Below are 22,753 nucleotides of genomic sequence, written 5' to 3'. Positions count from 1 at the left end.
ACGCATCACGCTGCATTTGAGGAGCATTGCATATGGCAATCCTCGTGTTCTAAGTGCTTCCTACCTCCCTTGTGGGAAATCTGAGAGAGAGGTTTGGGTACAGAATTACTCTCCCAGCTCAGCCAGAAGCCAGACTTCCATTCACCGTCTCCCGCAGAGCTACAGTTTTCTGCATCCAAGGAGAAGACACCACTGAGAAGCCGTGGCAAAACCACCTGGTAACCTTCAGTTTACAAAACTTGAAGCAGAGGCTATTTCAGAAAGAAAGGATAATAAAGAGGTTTATTTGCTATTGTAAACCAACTTAACACACAGCTGAGAAAGAGAGACTAAAAATCCTCTAATAAAGATTGTTAACTGACAGAAGCATTTTGTTTTTGTTCATTTTTTGAGACAGGGTCTCGCTCTGTCACCCGGGCTGGAGTGCAGTGGCGAGGGTCTCGGCTCATGGCAACTGCAACTTTCCAGACTCAAGCGATCCTCCTGCCTCAGTCTCCCGAAATGCTGGGACTACATGTACACAGCACCGCGCCCGGCTAATAACAGAAGCATTCTTATGACACAGTCTCCTCTCGGCTCACTTCATCTTAGTCCTGGAGGTCCAACTGTCTAGTTTCTTCTTCTTCAGAATTAATGTTTCCTGAAAAGAAAAGAGAAACATGAATATATCACATATTTACTTTGTTCTATTTTTTAAAGTCTTTATTCACTAACAGATCTTTTGCCAAAAAAATTATTATAACTATTAAGCATTTATCAGTCAAAAATGGAATGTTAAATTTTATCTCATATGCATTTCAACAGTTTTTTCTTTTGGTACTAGAAATAAAATAAGTAAAATACATACTCAAAGTAAATGCTAAGACAAGACTATCCTCAGTAACATCAGTAATCCTCTTACGCCTGCACACCTGTCCAAAACAGCCAGCTTTGTGGATAAAACATGTAATTGCTTGGCTGTTAATTAAAAGAAAAGCAGGCTGGGCACAGCGGCTCACGCCTGTAATCCCAGCACTTTGGGAGGCCAAGATAGGCGGATCACTTGAGGTAAGGAGTTCAAGACCAGCTCGGCCAACATGGTGAAACCCTGTCTCTACTAAAAATACAAAAATTAGCTGGGCGTGGTGGCTCATGCCTGTAAACCCAGCTACTTGGGAGGCTGAGGCAAGAGAATCACTTGAACCTGGTGGCAGAAGTTTCAGTGAGCTGAGATCGCGCCATTGCACTCCAGCCTGGGCGACAGAGCAAGACACCATCTCAAAAAAAAAAAAGCAGAAATTTGCCACATTCTTATAAGATGCTACATTTAAGTGTTTTGTGAAAGGTGGAGTTATTTTTTATTATTAATTAAACTCTATAACTTTCACTGTTGGGTATATTAAAGAAGAAATTAGTAGGGTAGGTCTCCAATGTAATGTGGGATTCATGATGAATACATGTTGAACTTGGATTATTTTGATAAATGTTCTGCCAACTAAGCCTATTTTGTATTACTCCCTTTTCACTTAGGGCCCTCCTGACACTGTGGCCTGGGTGACCCTTTGCTGGGGGCTGTCCTGGGCCCTGAAGGGTATTCAGCACCGTCCCTGGCCTCCACCCACGAAGATGCCAGCAGCATCTCCCTCACCATCCTCCCAAGTCTCCAGACATTGCAAATGTCCTCTGGAGCCCCCAAAACCACTGAGTTAAGGGGGTGTTCCCTCTGTCCAAGGCTGGTGCATGAACCCAGTCTCAGACGCCCGCTGGTACTGGGCATCATCCACTGGGTCCCACCTCTCCCAGTCTGGTTTTCAGGATTCCTCCTGCTCCAGGCCCCCCATGATCTCCTCCACCAAAGTTTCTGGGGCCTCCTGCCTTGCCTGGCTCCAGGGTACCAATCCTCATTGCCCCAGAGAAGCTCAGAAAGCAAGCCTGATACAGGCAATCCCTACAGCCCCCAGAGGTCCCGTCCACTGGGCTCAGCATCAGGTTCAAAGGCTATCCGGTTCCAAGGGAAAGGGGCCACCTCCCTACCTCCCACTCCTCTGCTGTCAGACTCTGCTCTCTGCCTGGAATTTCCTTCCTGGTTTCACCCATTCCTTGCCACCTCCCTCCCAGCTAACCCAGAGTATCCTGGTCCTGCCCCAGGTGAGTCATTACCTCTCCTGCGTAGATGGTAACACGTCCCTGTCACTGCAGGGAACTCACTGATTCCTTTATTCCAGCTTCCCATTAGGTATTGAAGGGTGAGAGCCCAGCCCCTCACTTCCACACTGCCTATCAAACCCAGTGTCTCCCCCTCCAGCTGTGCTCCACGTGGCTCAGGACTGACATCTGTGGGCACAGCTGGATGATGCTCTGACACCGTGCATACTCTAGCCACGCAGCCCTGACAGAATCCTGTGGACCCCCTACCCACCGGGGCTCACTCTGTCCACCCTGTGCAAGTCAGAGAAGCAGAGACCATGCTCACTGGCAAAGCCAGGTTTCCACCTGACCCCACGTTGCGCCTCAGCACCGCCTCACTGAGTGCGTCGCTACAGCGCTCAGGGCAATTACCGATCGCGAAAGTCTATGCGTGCTTCAAGCATCTAAGAGAAAACGCTTTATGTGATTTCATTATTTCAGGTATTATTTTCAAAGGAATGGGAAGTATATTCTCAATTTACAACAGAGACAAACTAAGTGGAATGGGACTGCAGACCCTGTGCCCGAGGCCACCATGCCCAGGCTGTTCCCAGACGGCCCTTTCCCTCACAACCATGATGCCCTCTTTCAGTCAGATGTGAAAAGTGCGTTAAGGGAAGAGAGTCCTCTCTCCGGGCTTTCTGCAAGTGCCCACAAGCACTTGGGGAAAGATTTTTAAAGATTCCAGGAACCCGAAGCTTCAGTCAGCCAGAACTGAGGTCAGATCCCTGCCCTATGAGGTGGCAGAGGCAGAAGTTTCTAGATTAATCTTATATCCAAACCCATTTAAAAAGAGCTAGTTCCCAACACCACTCATCTTAAACCACACTCCGGTGAGTCGGCCCTGCTAAAAATCATGCAAATCCCAGCACTTTGGGAGGCCGAGGTGGGTGTACTGCATGAGGTCAGGAGTTTGAGATCAGTCTGTCCAACACGGTGAAACCCCGTCTCTACTAAAAATACAAAGAAATTGGCCGGGCATGGTGGCATGCACCTGTAATCCCAGCTACTTGGGAGGCTGAGGCAGGGGAATTGCTTGAACCAGGGAGGTGGAGGTTGCAGTGAGCCAAGATCGCACCACTGTACTCCAGCCTGGGTGACAGAGCGAGACTCTGTCTCAAAAAAAAGAAAAAAGAAAAAAATCACGCAAGAAAAGAATGCCAGGCTTTGCATGTCTGACAGGGCTCTCTGGCCTGGGGGCGGTCCTCCTGTGATAAAGAGCATGGGCACCGCTGCACACCCAGGCCATTCCCACTGCAGCCTAGCTTGCAGGAGGGTGCAAGGGAGTAATATTTTGCGATGGCTCCAGTGAGGGCTCACAGGGGGCCCCCTAAGTCTTCCCCAAGTCCTTGGAGCCCAGCTGAAGGCAGACCTTGGTGGAGGGAAGGGGAATCCCACTGTTCATGACCCCTGTGGGCAGGCCCTCGCCCCACTTCCCTGCGCAGGGACCTCACCCTCGTCCACGTCATAGCGGAACTCCTCCTGGTCATACTCCCGGCTCTCCTCCCGGACGACGTCTGCATCTTCATCTCCAGGCCTCATGTCCGTCTCACCCTCAAAGCCCTCCAGCAGAGCCTGGGCCTCCTCCCCAGGTTCTCCTGTACCTGAGATAAAACACAGGTCAGAAGCCTGAGTTCCTGGGAACAATGGAGCCTGCAGACCTGTGCAGGGCAGCTGTCCCCGAGGCTGCCGTGCCCCCACCCTCCCCCTCCCACCGGCAGCACCTTGTGTTCCCCATCTCAACATCCACCCAGCCCAGCCCAGGCTTGGCCCGGGGAGCAACCCAGGCCCCACTGCAGTCAGTGGCTCAGGGATGGGAGCAGGTGGTCTGATAACTTTCATTCCTGAGGGTGTTGATGAGACTATTGAGAAAGAGAAGTCCCCTGGGGTTCCTGAGAGTGCCAGCCAGAGGAGCCAGCACAGAGGAGAGCTGGGACAGAGGGCAGAGGCTGCCCGGCCATGCTCTGGGCTGTCCCCGAGCTTCCCAGTCACGTGAGCCAAGACATTCTTAGCAGCATGAGCGTTCTTTCACGGAGCCAATCGGACTTGGCTTTCCTCCGCTTGTCATGGAAGGGATCTCACCCAGCGTAGCCACCTTCAACTTTCCCCAGCACGCTAAGGACTTCCAGGAAGACCACTGGGTTGGACATGGAGGCACCATGCGGACCCTTCTTCAAGGAAGGACTGTCCCCCCAGCTGCTGTCAGTGCCAGCCTGGGGTCATACCCACATTCACTCACTGACCTAGGTGAGGGGATAAAGGTCCCCGGGATGCCACAGTGCTCCCCATGGAATGAAGCAAGGTTGTGGAGGCCACGCCTCTGCCTCTGTCCAATCAACCCTGTTTCTTTCCTCTCCCCTCCGCTCCCTGGGAGTGTCCTCCAATCCCAAAGGCTCTCCCTAATAACATCCCGCACACTCAACTGACCCAGCATCTGATTTTCAGAGAGTCCAACTACAGCTGGCCTGAAAACAGGATGTCCACAACTCCCACAGCCTACAGGCACCTCACACCCTCCATCCCACAGCTCAGGGGTGCCCCACACCCTCTGTCCCACAGCCCAAAGGTGCCCCACACCCTCCACCCCACAGCCCAGGGGCGCCCCACACTCTCAGCTCCTGGACCCTCTTGGCCAGGTCCGTCCGTAGAGGTCGGCTCCTTGGGGAGGGCTGGTGTCCACAAGGCCAATTCCGTGATTTTGGTAGCTTTCCATTTTGGAACAACAGTTATTAATTCTTCCTCCTCTTCCTCTTCTCCTCTTTCCTATTTTAAGTGCAAAAATGTACATTTACCAACATTTGTGTCATCTTGGTCTGGAATATTAAAAGTGAGGGAGGAAGGACAGGTTTTGAAAGACAGGTTTTGGCTTGTGTTTCAGCCTTTTTAGGATGTCACTCAGGAGTCAGACCAGTTGCCGACTATCCGTGGTATAATCTCAGGGTTGAGAACGGATCTCGAAAGAGCCAGGGTGAGAAACATAAATGAACATATAAAACCATAATCTAAAAAGAAACAGGGTGTGAACCACGGGCTGCAGCTTGGCAACCCCTACTCTAGAGGGTATACATCCCCTTACCAGGGAAAGAGAACACGGAGGCTCTTCTGTTCCACCACCATCCTAATCCATCCCCACAGCACAGTGGGTGGCCTTTGACAAAGCCCTCAGGTTGCTGCTACATTATTTCATGGGTGGCTTTTCCTAAACAGCAACAGGGCTTGGGGCTTATATCAGTAATTCTCCCTTAGATGTTACTGATGCTCTTTCTACCTTCCTCTCATCGTCCTGAAATACTGACTTCTAGGAACTTTTTCCAGTAGAGTCTAAAGCTGCAAAGCACTTAAGTAAGATGGGCTTTATTTTTATCACTGCACAATTTTAAAAACTTTCTCAATCACCGGTAAACCTAAACAGTTATTACCAGTGCTGACAATATATCCATTTAACCAATAGGTTCCTTCAGGGAACAGGTGAGAGGTGTCCAACCCCATGGAAATCCCAGCAAAAGACTAAATACATCCCTGTCACAATCGAATCCTAAAGCCGACTGTCTTTCTTAAGCTTCTGACTCTGTGTGTAAGAGGTTACACACACACACACGTAAATGGAGTGGAACCTCGGGGGAGGACAGTATGTCAAATTCCTCTATGTTTTGTAAGATGCAGATGACTTATAGGAAGCTGCCGTCCACCCAGACCAGAGCACCCTGCGGTGCATGCAGAATCCATGCTCGGAGGAGGTAGGGCCTCATACTTAGCAACAAAATCAAGCATTTTGTCCATTTCATTTTCTGGTTTGCTAGGGACCTGCCCCTAGCCAGTGGTTCCTTTTAGCTGGAGCAAAGCAGGAGAAGAAGCAGCAAAGAAGACAGGGCACTGTGAGGCCACACAGGATTCTGGTCACAGCCAAGAAGGCGGACCGTGAGCAACCACGGGCTGTTTTGGGAAACTAAATAACCGTGGCCAGAGTGATGTGCAGAAAGCAGAACATCGCAGGAACAGGAATCAGGAAAAGAGGGTGGCTGAGGTCAGGGCCGAGAGTGCCCTGGGGATGTCCAGGCTCTGGCCACTCGGGAGGCAGCAACCGAGCATGGACAGTCACTCGATCATGGGAGGTTACGGGATAAAGGTTCAAAGACTCCCTTCGGTTTTAGAATCTAACAGACTCTAGGAAGAAAAACGAGAAAAGTTTATAAAACTGTCTGGAGGGCTGGGTACGGTGGCTCACGCCTGTAATCCCACCACTTTCGGAGGCTGAGGCAGGCGGATTATCTGAGGTCGACAGTTTGAGACCAGCCTGACCAATATGGAGAAACCCCGTCTCTACTAAAAATACAAAATTAGCTGGGCGTGGTGGCACATGCCTGTAATCCCAGCTACTCGGCGCGGGGGTGGGGGGCCAAGGCAGGAGAATCGCTTGAACCCGGGAGGTGGAGTTTGCGGTGAGCCGAGATCGCGCCATTGCACTCTAGCCTGGGCAACAAGAGCGAAACTCCATGTAAAAAAAAAAAACTGTGGAGAGCACTGAATTGAAAAACTGGTGATGAGTTTAGACTTAGGATTCCAGGCCAGGGCCCTTGGGGTGAAAGGATGGAGCACTAGGTAGAGACAGCAGTGGGCGGCACGGAGCAGGTGCAGGACAGACCCTCGTGCACAGGATCTCCCGCAGGCTTCCAAGCTCCCCGCAGTGTGACGTCTACCTCCTGTGACCAAGGGGGGCCTTCCCCAGCCTCACAGCCAACCCCAAGGTGACGAGGAGTCGGTTTAAAGCAGGGCCTCTGGGTGATGCCAAGGGGTTGAAGAGGGACACAGCAATGAGAAAACAAAACGAGATGACTCGGCTCAGGTTGCGGCAGTTTGGGTGTCTGTCCCCTTCAATTCCCATGTTGAAATGTGACCCCCAGGGTTGGAGGTGGGGCCTGGTGGGAGGTGCTTGAGTCAAGGGGGCGGATCCCTCATGAATGGTTTGGTGCCCTCCCTGTGGTGATGAGTGAGTTCTTGCTCTATTAGTTCACACGAGAACTGGTTGTTAAAAAAAAAAAAAAAAAAAAAAAATTCCCAGCACCTCCTCCCCTCTCTTTTCCTCCTCTTTTGAGCTGTGGTGCCAGCTCCCCTTCACCTTCCATCATAAGCGGGAGCTTCCTGAGACCTCCCCAGAGGCCAGGCGGTTGCTGGCGCCATGCTTCTCGTATGGCCTGCAGGACCGTAAACCAAATAAATCTCTCCTCTTTATAATCTACCTAGCTTCAGGAATTCCTTTATAGCAGCACAAAAAGGACTAACCCAGGTTGAAAGGGCACTGATGTGATGGTGGACCCCAATAATCCGTTCCCCGGCTTTCTTCAGAAAGGAAGTATGCAGATATGGGAGACTTTGTGTACAATAATATATTCTTAACTCACTAGGAAGGGACGCCTCGAAAACTTCAGAGACCAAAAAGCAAACAAAAGCATGATTCCACGCGTGTGCCTGCCAGGTTCACGCTCCTCCTTAAAACTCAAAACTTCTTACCATGAGAATGACCTCAGCTAAAGAAATAAGTCAAAAGGATCAAAACCAGCACCAGGGTCAGGAAATGTTACTGAATTTCTAATTATCTACAGGGATTGGTCAGACATTAATAATGAGAGGAACAGGAACACAGATATTCCCACCTCAACACACATACACATATCTTGATGCCTTATAATGGCAATATTAGCTGACTAGCTTTACTATCAACCAGGCAATGCCAATGTAGTGTTAATATTAATGTTAGATATTGGAAAGGAAAAAAAGAGAGAAAGACTTACCAATGGCACGTTCAGAGGAGCATGCCACACACTGGACAAGCTAACAGCCATTGGATAAACTGTGGCAACACCAGTTACAGATTCAGTTGTCACTTCTGGGACCTAATGCTATTTAGAACCCTCCCACTCAGGGTTAGTTTATTTGTTGTTTGTTGTTTGTTTTTTGTTTTTTTTTTTTTTTTTTGAGACGGAGTCTCGCTCTGTCGCCCAGGCTGGAGTACAGTGGCCGGATCTCAGCTCACTGCAAACTCCGCCACCCAGGTTCAAGCGATTCTCCTGCCTCAGCTTCCTGAGTAGCTGGGATTACAGGCGTCCACCACTATGCCCAGCTAATTTTTGTATTTTTAGTGGAGACAGGGTTTCATCATGTTGGCCAGTCTGGTCTCGAACTCCTGACCTCAAGCAATCCACCCACTTCGGCCTCTCAAAGTGCTGGGATTACAGGCGTGAGCCATTGTGCCCAGCCAGGATTAGTTTCTATTGACAAAAACGGTATCTATCAACAAAGTCTAGAGTTCTGCAATAACTGGGAAATGATATTGTTTGCTTCTGGCAATTTAGTTCTGTACTAACACATGCAACCAAGGAAAATGAAAATGGGAAAGTTCCTAAGAGTTGGCAGAACTTTTAGGCAAATCACCTCCAACCTTGTAGGATCAATAGTTTTGAGCAGCTACTTGCCTGTTAATGTAAAAACCCCATACATGCTTTGCAACTTACCATATCTGTTAAACGATATTCACCATGTTGTTCACACCCAACATCAAATATATACTTTCCAGGGCCAACAGGCTGCGAGCAAAGAGAAACTATTCTTAAATGTCAACACCCAGCAGAAAATACAAAATAAAAATGTCACCACCACAATACCCACCTCAAATCACAAAATTGGGTAAAGTCTAACATAGATTAAAGAATGCTTTTATGAACGCATGGCTAATGGAATTGGGAAGTATGTGCCCTGTTTTATTTACTTTTGAAAACTTTAACCACATTTTACTTTTTTATAAAAGTGCTGTATTCATTTTCAGAAAACCTCAGTGAGTCAGCATCCACAGGCAAACTAGCTAGAGATGGAACTACTACTAATATGTTGATGCATTCTTTGTAACTTTGCTTCTAGTGTACATTGTTAAATAAAAATCTGATCATAATTGTACATACTAACTCACACTCTATTTTTACTGAGAAATAGGGCATGAACTACTTCTCATATTTACAAATATTCTTTCCTAACACCAGTTGCCACCTGGTATTTTATTTCATCTATGGATTGTAACCTATTTTACTCAGTTACCATTGTTGGTATTTGGGATACTGATTTTTTTTTTTTTTTTTTTTACAAAGAACGCTCCGGTAAACATACTCTGAGTTACAACTTTATGTAAGCTTTTGATACCGTTCTTAAATTCTCAGAATTTCTGGACAAAAGCATACATGTATTTTGATTAGATGAGGCTCTGATCACTTCATTCCCACAACTGCACTTAAGAGTCCCAGATCCTCAAACTCTTGATTTTAGGAGTGTAAAAATTTTCTATTTTTACATGTTTTTTTATATAAAACAATGGGGTCTCACAATTTTAATTCATTTCATTTCAGTGTTAGTAAGCCTGCATTTTTTCAAGATTTTCAGCCATTTAAATCACATTGATTGATAAAACACTTTATATATTAAATGTTGCAAATATTCTCTTCCATTTGACAGTCATCTCTCAGATTTTCTTTACAGCATTTTCTAATCTATAAGAAGTTATTTTTATGAAGCTAAACTTACTGGTTTTTCCTTTCTATTTCTGTTTAGAAAGTTCTCTTTCCTCATTTCAACGTTAATATTCATCAACATTTTTTTCTATATTTCCTAGGGTACACTTAAGTCTTTACTTCTTCTGGAAAGTATCTTCATCTGTGTGAAGGCAAAACTATTATTTTCCTCCCAAATAATTATCAAGAGTTCCTAGCACTATGTCTTGACTCCTCCCATCATCCCTTTATTAATTTGACATCCTTATTGTGTGTGAAATTATTTTATGTACTGGAACCTGTCTCTAGACTTTCTAATTTGCTTCATCGGGGTGTGTGTGTGTGTGTGTGTGTGTGTGTGCATCCTGGTATCACACTGTTTTAATTATTGAAGCTTTGTAGTACTGATAACTTGTCCACAAGGACATGTACAGGGAATTTTCTGAGGAAGACACACAAACCAGCAATAAATGGGTGACAAGATGTTTGACTCACTAGTAATCGGGGAAGTACAAATTTAACAATGAGATGACATTTTTTACGCATAAGATTGGAAAAAAAACAAAAACAACATTAAAGACTGAGAATATCCAATATTGATGAGAATATATGCCAAAGAGACTCATATTCTATTGGCAAGAGTATTAACTGACACCAGTTTTTAGGAAAACGGGCACTACCGATTGTGATTTTAAATGCCAATCCTCAAAGGTTTCACAATTCCATTATCTAACCTACATAATAGTCTCAAATGTGCAAAATGACAAAGCTGTATCTTTATGTATATTTTTGTATCCCGATGCAGTATGATCCTAATTATGTAATTAAAACCCCCAAACAATAATTCTGTGTCAGATGACTGTATTAGAATGTACTTACATGACACACAGAAATAGCATGGAAGGATTGGGCCCAGGGCAGTGGGGCAGGATCCTCGTGTTTAAATGCTTTACAATTGAAATGTACTTGTGTATTATTTGTATAATTTAAAGTTTTTTACTAACTAGCAAAGCAAAGCCTCCATTTTAACCCTGGTTTTTCAGACTGGTTTAGGCTGGACAAGCTGATTGATTCTTCCAGATTCATTTTCATCAAATTCCCTTCCTCTGCAACCACCTTCCCATCTCCTCCAAAAAGACCCACAGAAATTTGCTGGGAATTATATAAACAATGTGTGGGTTTGAGGGGAATGTGCTGTTTTAATGAAGACTAAAAGTAAAATCTGTGGTTAGGGCATGAATTATATATAAATGAAAACTGGGTTCTAAGAGTCTGAAGGGACTTCATTAAATCAGCTAAACATTCCCTCTGTCAACTTCTAACACCACCAATGTGCTCGCAAATTCTCTCTTCAGGGAAAGTTTCTGCTCAACCCCTGATCAGAGCTGCCACAACGGCCTGAGTATTAGCTTCTGAATTATTCAAGGTTTCTCTGTACAAGAAGGGCAAGAGGAACCACCAAGTCTTCCGAGCAGAAACGGCCCACCGTGGGTGCTGGAAGCTGGCAAGCCTCCAGACCCAGGGCCAGGCCCTCGGCAGCCTCAATTCCCACCACGACTAGGAGCATGCAGGCTGGCCTGCAGCACGAGGAGGGAGCTGGGGGTCTTCCTCCCCAGGGATGGCGCACCACCCCTTCCAGAGAAACAAAACACAAACCCCTCCGTGCTCAATTGCAGGAAATAGATATTTGGTATCTGATTTACCGATGAGAAGGAATACACACAAGAGGTTCCGATGCCCCCACGTGTTCTATAACAATGCAACAGGTCCCCGCTGAAAGACGGTGGGAGTTTGTACTGAGACCCAGAGAAATGGGCCAAACCCTCCCTCCCCCCAGTTCTGTCCTCTGTGGGTACCAGAGGCTCAGAGAATGGCACAGCTGTCTTGTTCCCCACATTTGAATAGGCTGGACTCAGTTTTCTCTGAGTTTTTAGTATGCTCCGATCACACATTTGCACAGGCTGCCAGAGGGGGTTATTTTGCACTTTATTGGCAAATGTCACTTCCCATGGACTTACATTTTTGTTCAAGAACTTGCCCTGGTACCTGTGGTTCAGGTGAATGAGCTCGGCCGCGCCCTCCTGCTGTCCGTTCACCCAGGTGCCAACATACTTACTGCCCGTCTCCGCGTATAAATAGGTGCCTTGCCCGTGCCTGGTTAAGACAAGGGGAACATGGTATTTTGTTCCAGCACAGTGAAAAATCTCCCAGGTTTAAAACACAGACATTGATATTGAGGGGGGCCCAGGCTGATGCAGGCTCAAGAGCGATGTAGCTTCTGTATCTGTGTCTAGTCAGAAGGTGCCCCCTGCTCAGTGTGCCCCAAGCACAGGACATTGCCAGAGGCACAGAGGACAGGCCGGCTGGACAGAGGCAAGCCTCTGTGTGTCGGCCGCTTTCCCCAGGGAAGAGGCAGAGCTAGTGGGAGCTGTGGCTCAGGTTCCCCAGTGGCTCTTCTGGTTCAGGTTCCCCTAGGGCTCTTGAGTGAAAGACTCATGTGCTCAGCCCCAACTGAGGTGCAGATATCAGTTACTTGAGTCTACACCTGCACAGAAAGGCATCCTTGCCTCAAAGCCATAGGAAGATTGGACCTGCCTGGCAGAGTTGGTAACTGGGCTTTTGTTATGATTCTGTTCCTTAATAAGTGTAAACAATCTGCAGACATCATGTTCTCACTACATAAGCAAATCCCATAAGACTCAAGATAGAAACCGAACCTTTGGTGAGTAAACCACTCTCCAGTGTAGGTGTCATTATTGACGTAGTAGTATACACCGTGGCCGTGCCTCTGGTCGTTTGCCCACTCTCCTGAAAGGAACAACACAAAGGCAAGTCCAGGTGAGAAGAAGGGATTGATGCCCTGTACTATGTCTTCAAACTGTTAACCATGGCAGAGGTGGATGTGTTGTGAAGCAAATGAAGCTACATCCGGGGCCCCATGCACACACAGGCCCCTTCTGCTCGGGAAACCCTGCAGAAGAGAGACTTTTAACAGCACCGACCAAGGCTGCTGTCTGTTTCCACTCTAATGTCCCTCCACCCCTCTTCCTTTTCTGCCAGATGGCATGGGTGCTGAGCCACGGTGGAGAGTGGGCTAAGGGAGGGCTGAGTCAGGCGTTCACGGGGTACAGGTAGAGTGAGGTGTATGGATGTGGGCCATAGTCACGGTGGAGAGTGGGCTAAAGGAGGGCTGAGTCAGGCATTCACGGGGTACAGGTAGAATGAGGTGTGTGGATGTGGGCCACAGCCACCTGCATGTACTAACAAGCACAATTCACAGGTTAGTCAGAAGCACCACGAAGACGCAACAAGGAGGGAGACAAACCAGGGTTGTCTGACCCATTGCCAGTGATCCTAACACCACACTTCATTTACCTTGCAAGTGTTTAGTGATCCAGCAACAACTCTAGGGCTTGATCGTCTATCCTCAGCCACCTGCCAGCATTTCAGTCTATCTCCCACCCAATCATCTGGCTCCAACGTGCCACCCTAACCCCAGCTGCACAGCAGCTCTATCCGCCAGTGCCATGCCGTGGCTGAGCCATGCCGTGGCTAAGCCATGCCTCTTCCCTCACCTCCTCACCTCCATACAGGCTTCTGCTAAGTCCTCAGAGGCTTGGTAGGAAGTACTGAAATTGGCAAGGATATCATAAAACTCATAGCACTACTCCACAATGCAGACAACTGCAAACTACTGTTGTCAACCACAGTATGAATCCCTGCACTAGAAAACTCAAAATGTCCTAAATCTTACAGCTCACATATGAAAGAAAAAAATTTTTTTTTTTTTTGAGACGGAGTCTGGCTCTGTCGCCCGGGCTGGAGTGCAGTGGCCGGATCTCAGCTCACTGCAAGCTCCGCCCCCCGGGTTTACGCCATTCTCCTGCCTCAGCCTCCCGAGTAGCTGGGACTACAGGCGCCCGCCGCCTCGCCCGGCTAGTTTTTTGTATTTTTTAGTAGAGACGGGGTTTCACCGTGTTAGCCAGGATGGTCTCGATCTCCTGACCTCATGATCCACCTGTCTCGGCCTCCCAAAGTGCTGGGATTACAGGCTTGAGCCACCGCGCCTGGCCATGAAAGAAAATTAATAGAGGTCTCCCAAAGGGGACATCTCTTAAAAACGTGCATATTACACCAAGTCATTAAGCTAAATGATACGTTTTGAGACTATGAATAATAAAAAGCAAGTGTTGATCAATTTATTGATCAAAGAGAAAAGAAGGAATTATATTTGTATTCTCTCTATAGAAAACATTACAAAATGGTTGCCATATGGAGAAGCATTCAAAGAGTATTAGCTAACAAAAGGTAGAAAAAAGCTATTCTAGAAGTATGTCAGACATTAAAACTCAGGCTACTTAGATTCTGTGATGTTTGTGGTATTTTTAAATTTTTAACTTATTTTGATTTATCATTACAAATGAAAATTCACTTTTATACCAACTTTATATTTTGTTTTTCTTAAAGAGGGTTCCCAAAATGTATATAAGCTTCTGGCTTACACAAAAACTGGACCTACTTCCACATGAAGATAAAGAATACCCAGTAGGCTAAGAAAATGCTAATTATTCAAGCAATATTTGTTTACGTGAATAACCCCAAAATTTACCTACAGAAGGAATTTCTACATATTTATTTCCTCAATCATTCCAGTATTTACTCAGCACCTACAATGTCCTGTGCACTTTGTGAGATGAACAAACAGTTGTACAAAGGACAGTGCATGTCCCCAGGGCGCCAGCGCCAGCCTGGGGATGGGAGGTTGGCACCTGAGCAGCAGCCGAGGACAGGGAAGGCAGCACAAAAAGCTACATGGCACGACTTCAAAAAGTGGGTAGTCATTCAGAAAAGAGCAGACTTACCAAAAATTCACAGAGGGAAGGTGGCAACCGCTAACAATTAAGGAAGAGGACTAGGCCCCATGATGTGATGTGTGACAGGAACAACATGAACAAGAGAGATGAAGATCTCCAAATTGAGATAATTCGGTAAAAAATACTTCAGGTGCCTGAACCTAAAGTAACCACGAGGATGTGCAAATACCTAGAGGGATTTGTCTGGATCTTAAGGGGCAGTGATGTGCCTGGATTTGTAGCATTTGCCAGTTTCTGTGGTGTAAATATTCACACTGTGGCCAATTTCAAGCTACACATGGAGCTGGGAAGAGATGCATAGAATGGGTTTTTGTGAGCTATTATGAAGTGATTCCAGCACAGCCCTGGGGCACAGAGACCTCAGCTGAAACAGGTACATCATTTGGTTTCTTCCCAACAAAAGATCATGACAACATTATTATATCCCTCCTCTCTTGGCCATGTCAGAGGGTCTCCAGGGTGTCATTGCAAGAAAAATATATTATATATTTTGCAGAAAATTTTCAAAAATAAAAGAGAACAATAATGTTGCAAAAGACACTAAGTTTTGCACCATGAGGACTGTGAGCAAAATTTTTTAAAGTCCCAATCTACTTAAAAAACCTGTTAAGAGGCTCTGCCCAGCATTTTGTAATGCCACCACAGGGACCCTGCACAAAAGGAGAAGGTAATTCAGAGAAAAGTCACCTGCTGAGGCACATCTCTAACAGCTATGAGTCAAGTTTCCTTTTTTGAGGTGAATGACATTTATAAACTTTATTATCGTGGCTTTAAATTTGCACTTAATTTTTTTTTTAAAGTCTTTCTACCCCAATCCTATACTTTCTGATCATTCTTAACCTTGTCAACTGAGGTTTTTTCCAACTATATTTCTCTTCAGGAGTAACTCCCACAGTTGGTTGGTTGGTTGGTTGGTTGGTTGGTTAACTGGTTGGTTGGTTGGTTGATTGGTTGGTTAACTGGTTGGCTGGTTGGTTGGCTGGCCGGTTGGTTGATTGGTTAGTTGGTTAACCAATTGGTTGGTTGGTTGGTTGGTTAACTGGTTGGCTGGTTGGTTGGCTAACTGGTTGGCTGGTTGGTTGGCTGGCTGGCTGGTTGGTTGGTTAGTTGATTAACCGATTGGTTGGTTGGTTGGTTGGTTGGTTGGTTGGTTGGTTAACTGGCTGATTGGGTAGTTAATTGGTTGGCTGGGTGGTTGGCTAGTCAGTTGGCTGGTTGGTTGGTTTGTTGGCTGTTTGCTTGGCTGGTTGGTTGGTTGGTTGGTTGGCTGGCTGGCTAGTTGGTTGGTTGGTTAGATGGTTCGTTGGTTAATTGGTTGGTTGGCTGGTTGGTTGGTTGGCTAGTCAGTTGACTGGTTGGGTGACTGGTTGGCTGTTTGATTGGCTGGTTGGTGGGTCAGTTGGTTGGTGTGGAGCTGGGTGCTCCTCGGGTAGAGCAGTGTGTCTGGCACTTGGGATTGAAGACAATTTAAAATGAGACGCTCTCCAAGATGCTCCTCCCACCTCAAATGCTGGTTGATCACTGGTGTGCCATGCTGGCCCATGGTCTTGCCAAGCTGGCTCCCTACACTGCTGGGTAAGTCAAACACAGGAGAGAAGAAGCCCACACTTATGGGGAAACACGCAGTGTCAGACCCTGGGCAGGGTTCCGTGCACTTGCCACAGCATTTGGTATGTGTAATAGCTGAAATACGGTTTTACAGATGCAGAACCTGAAAAGCAGAGAGACTGTATGCATTGCCCAAGGACCCACAGCTGGTGGGTAGCAAGACTGAAATGAAAATTGGAGTCTGTCTGATTCTAACACCATGCTCTCTTCTCCACAAGCATCCCAAGAGTCAAGTGCTCATTTTTCCAGCTCCTGCCATTTGAGAGCTTCCAAAAAACCCAGCTTCAAGTTATCATATCATTCTCGTTTCTCCACAATGTCATTATTAAACTTCTGTGTTTTGATGAGTTCTGTTTGACAGGTAACAAGGCCAGGAGGGAACAGCGATGCTCTTTCTCCTCCTTAACCTCAGAGTCCTCAGCTGGCCCTAAACCCCCAACCCTCAGAATCAGTACATGGGGTCCAGGCCTCCCCAACATCTGGCACCCACTCTCCCCTCCATCTCATCTCCCACTACCCCTAAAAACCTCTGCCTTCCTGCCTGTATCCAAGTCACCCGCCACCCAGGACTGTCTCCACACTCCTCTCCTGCAGCACTGTAGCCTCTGCTGGTTCCTGGATTCCCTAATTGGACTTGTCTGACCATCTGGGAGACAGGTAGGGTACTGGGCTTTAGGCCGCAGGGTTCTGACATTGAACACACTGACCTGCACAAAACCATTCTGGCCCATTGTGACGGCCAGTCACACATTAACTGGCCTGTTATGAATAACTCAGTCACACATTAACTGAGATTTTGTGATTGGAAGAGTATTGGCTTACTATGTTACAATCTGACCTCAGTTTCCATTACTGCCTTAATGAAGTAAGATACTTATTTAAGCTTTTGTCAAAGAGTAAGTCTCTGGGTAGTGGCTATACCTTGCGCCCTTTAAGATACAAAGCCATCTGGAGAATCAAAAATCCCAACTGTTACCAGATGAGCTTTATATGTTAGCGTGGCATAATAAAGAAATATTGGTCTTTATTCATGGTTCCCAGCACAGAGCTCCTAAAACCCTTGAAATTTCCTGACTGAAAGAAATGTTTTTGTCAGTCAAAATGAGACTTTTTTGACCACACCTGAACTTATGCAAATGAGGCTCAGGATGGCCTGAAGATGGGACTGAACACCAGAAAGACCAAGTGATAAGAAGGTTGGAACCTCCAGCCCCACTCACCAACTCTGGGAAAGAAGAAGGAAGGGGCTGGAGATTAAGCTCTATAAAAACTCTTGAGCAAGATTTGATGAGCTTCTGGGGTGGTAAACGTATCATGAGCCAGGAGGATGGTGCATGCCACCTCCACAAGGACAGAAGCTCCTAAGCTTGGGAACCTTCGAGGCCTTTCCCTGTGTACCTCTGCATCTGGCTGTTCGTCCATATTCCTTATAGTATTCTTTACAGTAAACCAGTAAACCTAAGTAAAGTGTTTTCCTTAGTCCTATGAGCCACTATGGCACATATCAAACCTGAGTAGGGTGTTGTAGGAACCCCCAATTTGTAGCTGAGTCAGATAGAAGCACGGGTACCCTAGGGATCCACAACTTGATGTTGACATCTGAAGTGGGGCAGTCTTGGAAACTGAGCCCTTAACCTGTGGGATCTGTGCTAACTCTGGGTGGTGTCAGAATGGAGTTGCATCATTGGAAACTCAGTTGGTGTACACAGAAGACTGGAGAAGTACATAGCATGGAAAATCCATGCATTTGGTGTCAGAGAAACAGTTACCCCTTTTAAACCTTCATATTCAAAATTCCTTAAATCCCTTATTCTAAATATCTTCGTGTGTGTGTGTTGTTCAAATTATATCGATATCTACACTAAAATCAAAAGGGACAAGAATGAGATTAGGTGCATAAGAATTTGGAAAGAGTTAAATTAAGCCCCAAATTAAATTGTTTAAAGTTGATTTAAAAAGCAGATGGTGCTTCTTATAGAGCAAGCCTTCTGGGATTTATGAAACAAAACAAAACAAATTCTGTCTAACAGGGACGATATTAACACCCTCCATCATGGTTTCAGAATTGGACAGAATCATCACTGACATCTATTAAAATAAGAACCACCTACTGGTTCTTATTTTATCTAGGAGCAAAGCAAGCAACTATAGCTTACACTTTCTAAGAATATGTCCTCCTCACTAAGAAGTGATGCTGTCACACGTGGTACCTCACAGTCCTAGCCTGTTACTGAGCGCTCACTATGGATCAGGCACGGTTGCAGATGCCTCACCATGCTACAGAGGAGAAAGCTGAGGCAAGGTCACACCTATTGTCACCAGAGTACAAGGACAGGGCCACAGATCTTTCTGGAAATCTGAAGAAAACTATACAATTTCCTTCTTCCTAGGGAAAAAACAAAAAGCCCAGAACACAGAATTTTGCATACACTTTCTGAAGACTCACAGCACGTTCCCTGCCTGTCCCCCTTCCCAGGTTTCGGATATCACTAATGTGTGATCACACCAGGTGACAATGGCACAAGGGGCAGCAGGGAGGCTCTTGGAAATAAAGGAAAAAGAATCCTCCTCAAACATAACATTGGCCTGTAAGGAATTACGGCACAGATAGGAAAAGTCAGTTTAACAAGGCAGGACGACTCCCAGACAGGAAGCCCTGATGTAAGGAAACACTCGAGTTAAAGAAATAACACATCCGTCAGATGCGGGGTTGGTCAGAAATGGAAAATGCAAAGACAGGTTCAGGAAGATGAATGCCGCAGAGCAGCTGAAGCCGTGGGTCCACCAGCTCCGAGGCCTGCATCCACCCAGCAGCCTCCCTTTTGTCTGCTCCCAGAACATGGACGTGCTGGCCACAGGGACAGATTTCCCACTACAGATTCATTAGTGAGTTAATTAATTACAAGCCTTTCATGTTTCTGCATCAATCCTGTGAATATAGTAACACAATCTGTTCGTTGAATGACTAATCTGGAGCACTTTCAGCTTTCTCATACATGTCAGTATTCACAGACAAGTTCAATCATAAAGAAACAAAAACAAACTTCTGCAACACAAAAATCTGCTTAGTGATAACATTTTACCTTCATATCTGGATCCATCTGGATATATAAAAGTGCCTTGACCGTGCTTTTTATTTCTAAAATATTCTCCGATATATCGAGCACCATTTTTAAATCTGTAGGTCCCCTGAAACACATTGATTATATCATTCATGTCATTGCTGAATGTAGCATTTACTAACAGAGCATTAAATAGAGAAGACCATCCAGTCAAGTCAACAGTTCTGACCTGGCCATGTCTTTTACCGAATTCGTAGCTCCCTTCATAGGTGTCCCCATTAGGTAGCCGCGCCTTCCCGCGTCCGTGCCTTTCGCCTGCCTCATTCCGAGCCCCCTCATATTCCTGGGTAATGAAAATTGACACAATTACAGCTACCATTCATTATGCGCTAACCAGATGCTAAGCATTTTATAAATATCATACCCTTGAATCATCCCACTATACTAAATCCTTGGCACTATACTCAATTGTCCCACCTTTCCCACCTTACAGCTGAGGTAGGTAACCACGCCTGGGCTAGATGAGGCACTGGTCCAAGGCCACACCCCAGCACATGTCCAGGGCGGAAGCCTCATTCCCTCCCTCCAGCAAGGAGCTTGCAATCACTGTGATAACCCTTTACCCTGTCAACAAGGTTAACCAATTTGTGAAAAATGCTAGATACTCTAAGCTGTGTTTTTAGGAGGAACATGCTTGAAATAGCACTTGCAGGTAGAATAGTTCCACACAAAAATACCTCCCCATTGGCTTCCTTCAGTAATCCATGATTTCAAAGGCAAATGCCCTGAGAGAAGCAACTCTTCCCTCAAATGATCCCTGGGGTGGGGTGTGGCCTGAAGAGACCTTTGCCCTGCAAGGAATATCTGATGGAAGGGACAGGTAGGAGTGCACTGAGGAGTACATAGGGCTCTCTTGTCAATTAAGTTTATCTTATTTTTAAAATCCCTAGCAAGAGACTTAAGGTTCAAACACTCATGACCCAATGCTGCAATAATTACATATCTATCTATGGTTTGTTTTCGTTTTTGTTTTTGTTTAGACAGGGCCTCACTCTGTTGCCAAGGCTGGAGTTGGCACAATCTCAGCTCACTGCAACCTCTGCCTCCCAGGCTCAAGTGATCCTCCCACCTCAGCCTCCTGATAGCTGGGACTACAGGCATGCACCACCATTCCCAGCTAATTTTTAATTTTTTTTTGTAGAGACAAGGTCTCACTATATTGCCCTGGCTGGTCTCAAACTCCTGGACTCAAGCGATCCTCCCACTTTGGCCTTCCAAAGTTTTGGAATTACAGGTATGAGCCACCATGCCAGCTCAATTATGTGTCTATCTTAAAAGTAAATCAATAAAAAATGTAACCAAAGCTTGCAATTTTCCTATCCTTCAGAAAATAAACATTCCTTACCACCTAATACATGGGTATAGAGTGAATGTAGTAAATAATAACATGCTGAAAGCATCCAGTAATGATTTAACACAGGTCTCTCATATCACACTGTATTTCTTAAATATACATAATAAAATTTATTAAAAATTAAAATTAAAAATGGAATTGGATGTATATAATTTTATTATAACACAAGTACTGACACACTACAATGAGGACTTTAGAAATAAACATCTGTTCAATTCTTTCCCTTTTCTAGCACTGTTTGGCCCACTAATTCCTGCCTAGAATATAAGGTAAAAATCGGTGACCTTACAGATTTGTTTCAGGGTTAGTTTACATCAAAATGTACAAAAGTCCCCTCCTTCCATCCAAGAGGCTTCCCAATACATCCAACACTGAGCCGCTGGGGTGGCTGAACGAGAGAGAAATCCTTTAAAATGACCCCAAATGTGATCTGAACCTAAAAATTATAGGCAGTAAAAAGTTACAAATTCAGTGGGGTCATTTGAGGAGATAAACTAGAAAGCTTGTTTGTCTGTGCAAGTGTTACAGGTTGGGCTCACCTAGAGGCAGACCCTGAACAAGCGATTTTTTTTTTTTTTTTTTTTTTTTTTGAGACGGAGTCTCGCTCTGTCACCGAGGCTGGAGTGCAGTGGCGTGATCTCGACTCACTGCAACCTCTGCCTCCCGGGTTCAAGCCATTCTCCTGCCTCAGCCTCCCAAGTAGCTAGGATTACAGGTGCCTGCCACCATGTCCAGCTAATTTTTTGTATTTTAGTAGACACAGAGTTTCACCGTGTTGCCCAGGCTGGTTTCGAACTCCTGAGCTCAGGCAATCCGCCCACCTCGACCTCCCAGAGTGCTAGGATTACAGGCGTGAGCCACTGCGCCTGGCCTGATTTTTTTCAGTGCTCTCCTGGGAGAAAGTAGTAAAGAGGGCAGGGAAGAAGACATGAAAGGGCAGGCAGCTAAGGAAGGATGCCATTGCAGGTGAAGTCCCAGACTTGGCCTAATCCAGCAGGCACTCTAGGGGCATCAATTGCACTGCAGACTTTGTCCTGCTTCTTGCACTAGCTACTGGCTGTCTGGCTGGATGTGAATTTCAGGCACTTCTGGCTCTCCATACTGGGCAGGTAGTTCCAGTGCACAAAAGTGGTAGCTGAGCAGCAAATCAGGCAGAAGCTGGGAGATGAGTGCCCAGAGCTAGCAAAAAGGTCTGGGCAGGCACTGACAGCACCACTGCAGAGAGGCTAGATTTTTCAGTTAATCCTGAAAGTACCTCAACTCTACTGTGCATGCAGACCATAGCGGCTGAGGTTCCCTACCTGTCAGCCATGGAGAGGTCACCCTACGGAGTAGGGAGGAACTACTTTCTGGGTGGTAGAAATATTCCCACACAGAACCCAGCTCACAGGCTGGGTGTGCAGCTCTTTCTCCTCTCTGCTGCCTAAGCCAGGAAATAACTCCAAAGACCTGGGTCAGTTCAGAAGGGACTGAAGAAAGCACATGTGAGGATACACCTATAAGGTAATACCTTCAGGAACCCTCTTCTGAGCCCAGGGCCTCCTCAGCATTTCTTGGAGTCTGCCAGGAAGCAACTTTCCTCCATGCATCCAAATGCCGAGGGAGCTAATCTCAGCTACAGAAATGACTTGTTCAAGGGCAGTATGGCAGCGTGGGATGATCTGCTCATCTAAGAAAACTGCCTCGATGGGAATTAACACAGGGAGGAGGAAACTTCCAAAGCCTTCTGCTGGGAAATCTTTGCCTTTAATGGGAGGCAGGATGGGGTTGGGGGAAGAACGAGGCGGGATGTGGTAACCAGATGTCATTTCACCTTTCACCACCAGCTTCCAGGATGCACGTAGGTGTGTCTGGCGTGGTCCTCGTCCCGGCCGGGGCCTCCTGGGGAGCTGTGGCTCAGACCTCTGGCTTCTGCCCCTCCTCACTCTCCAAACCCAACCTCGAGGTTCCCCCACCGCTGCGCACCCCGGGAAGCCCCTTCTCATCAGAAGCTCTCACCCCAATATCATTCTCTCCCTCCTCCTCCAACTCCTCCGAGCCCAGGTCCGACATGGTCTCGCCGCAGCCTGGATCCCAGCCGCAACGCCTCTAGCAGGT

General features: G+C 46.4%; 1 protein-coding gene across 1 annotated transcript; it reads right to left on the bottom strand.

Moving 5' to 3' along the window:
• Window positions 1-254: 254 nt before the first annotated feature.
• Window positions 255-22,746, bottom strand: RSPH1 (radial spoke head component 1). The gene is made up of 9 exons (XM_005548617.4): window positions 22,655-22,746; window positions 19,472-19,585; window positions 19,264-19,369; window positions 12,416-12,506; window positions 11,717-11,852; window positions 8,676-8,747; window positions 4,776-4,929; window positions 3,621-3,770; window positions 255-640 (listed from the first exon to the last, which is right to left on the bottom strand). The coding sequence occupies exons 1-9, from the start codon at window positions 22,706-22,708 to the stop codon at window positions 588-590; spliced, it is 930 nt and encodes a 309-aa protein (XP_005548674.1). The 5' UTR covers window positions 22,709-22,746; the 3' UTR covers window positions 255-587.
• Window positions 22,747-22,753: the final 7 nt, after the last annotated feature.

This window comes from Macaca fascicularis, chromosome 3 (genome assembly GCF_037993035.2).
Source record: "Macaca fascicularis isolate 582-1 chromosome 3, T2T-MFA8v1.1".
NCBI lineage: Eukaryota > Metazoa > Chordata > Mammalia > Primates > Cercopithecidae > Macaca > Macaca fascicularis.
This window is presented reverse-complemented; position numbering and strand designations above follow the sequence as displayed.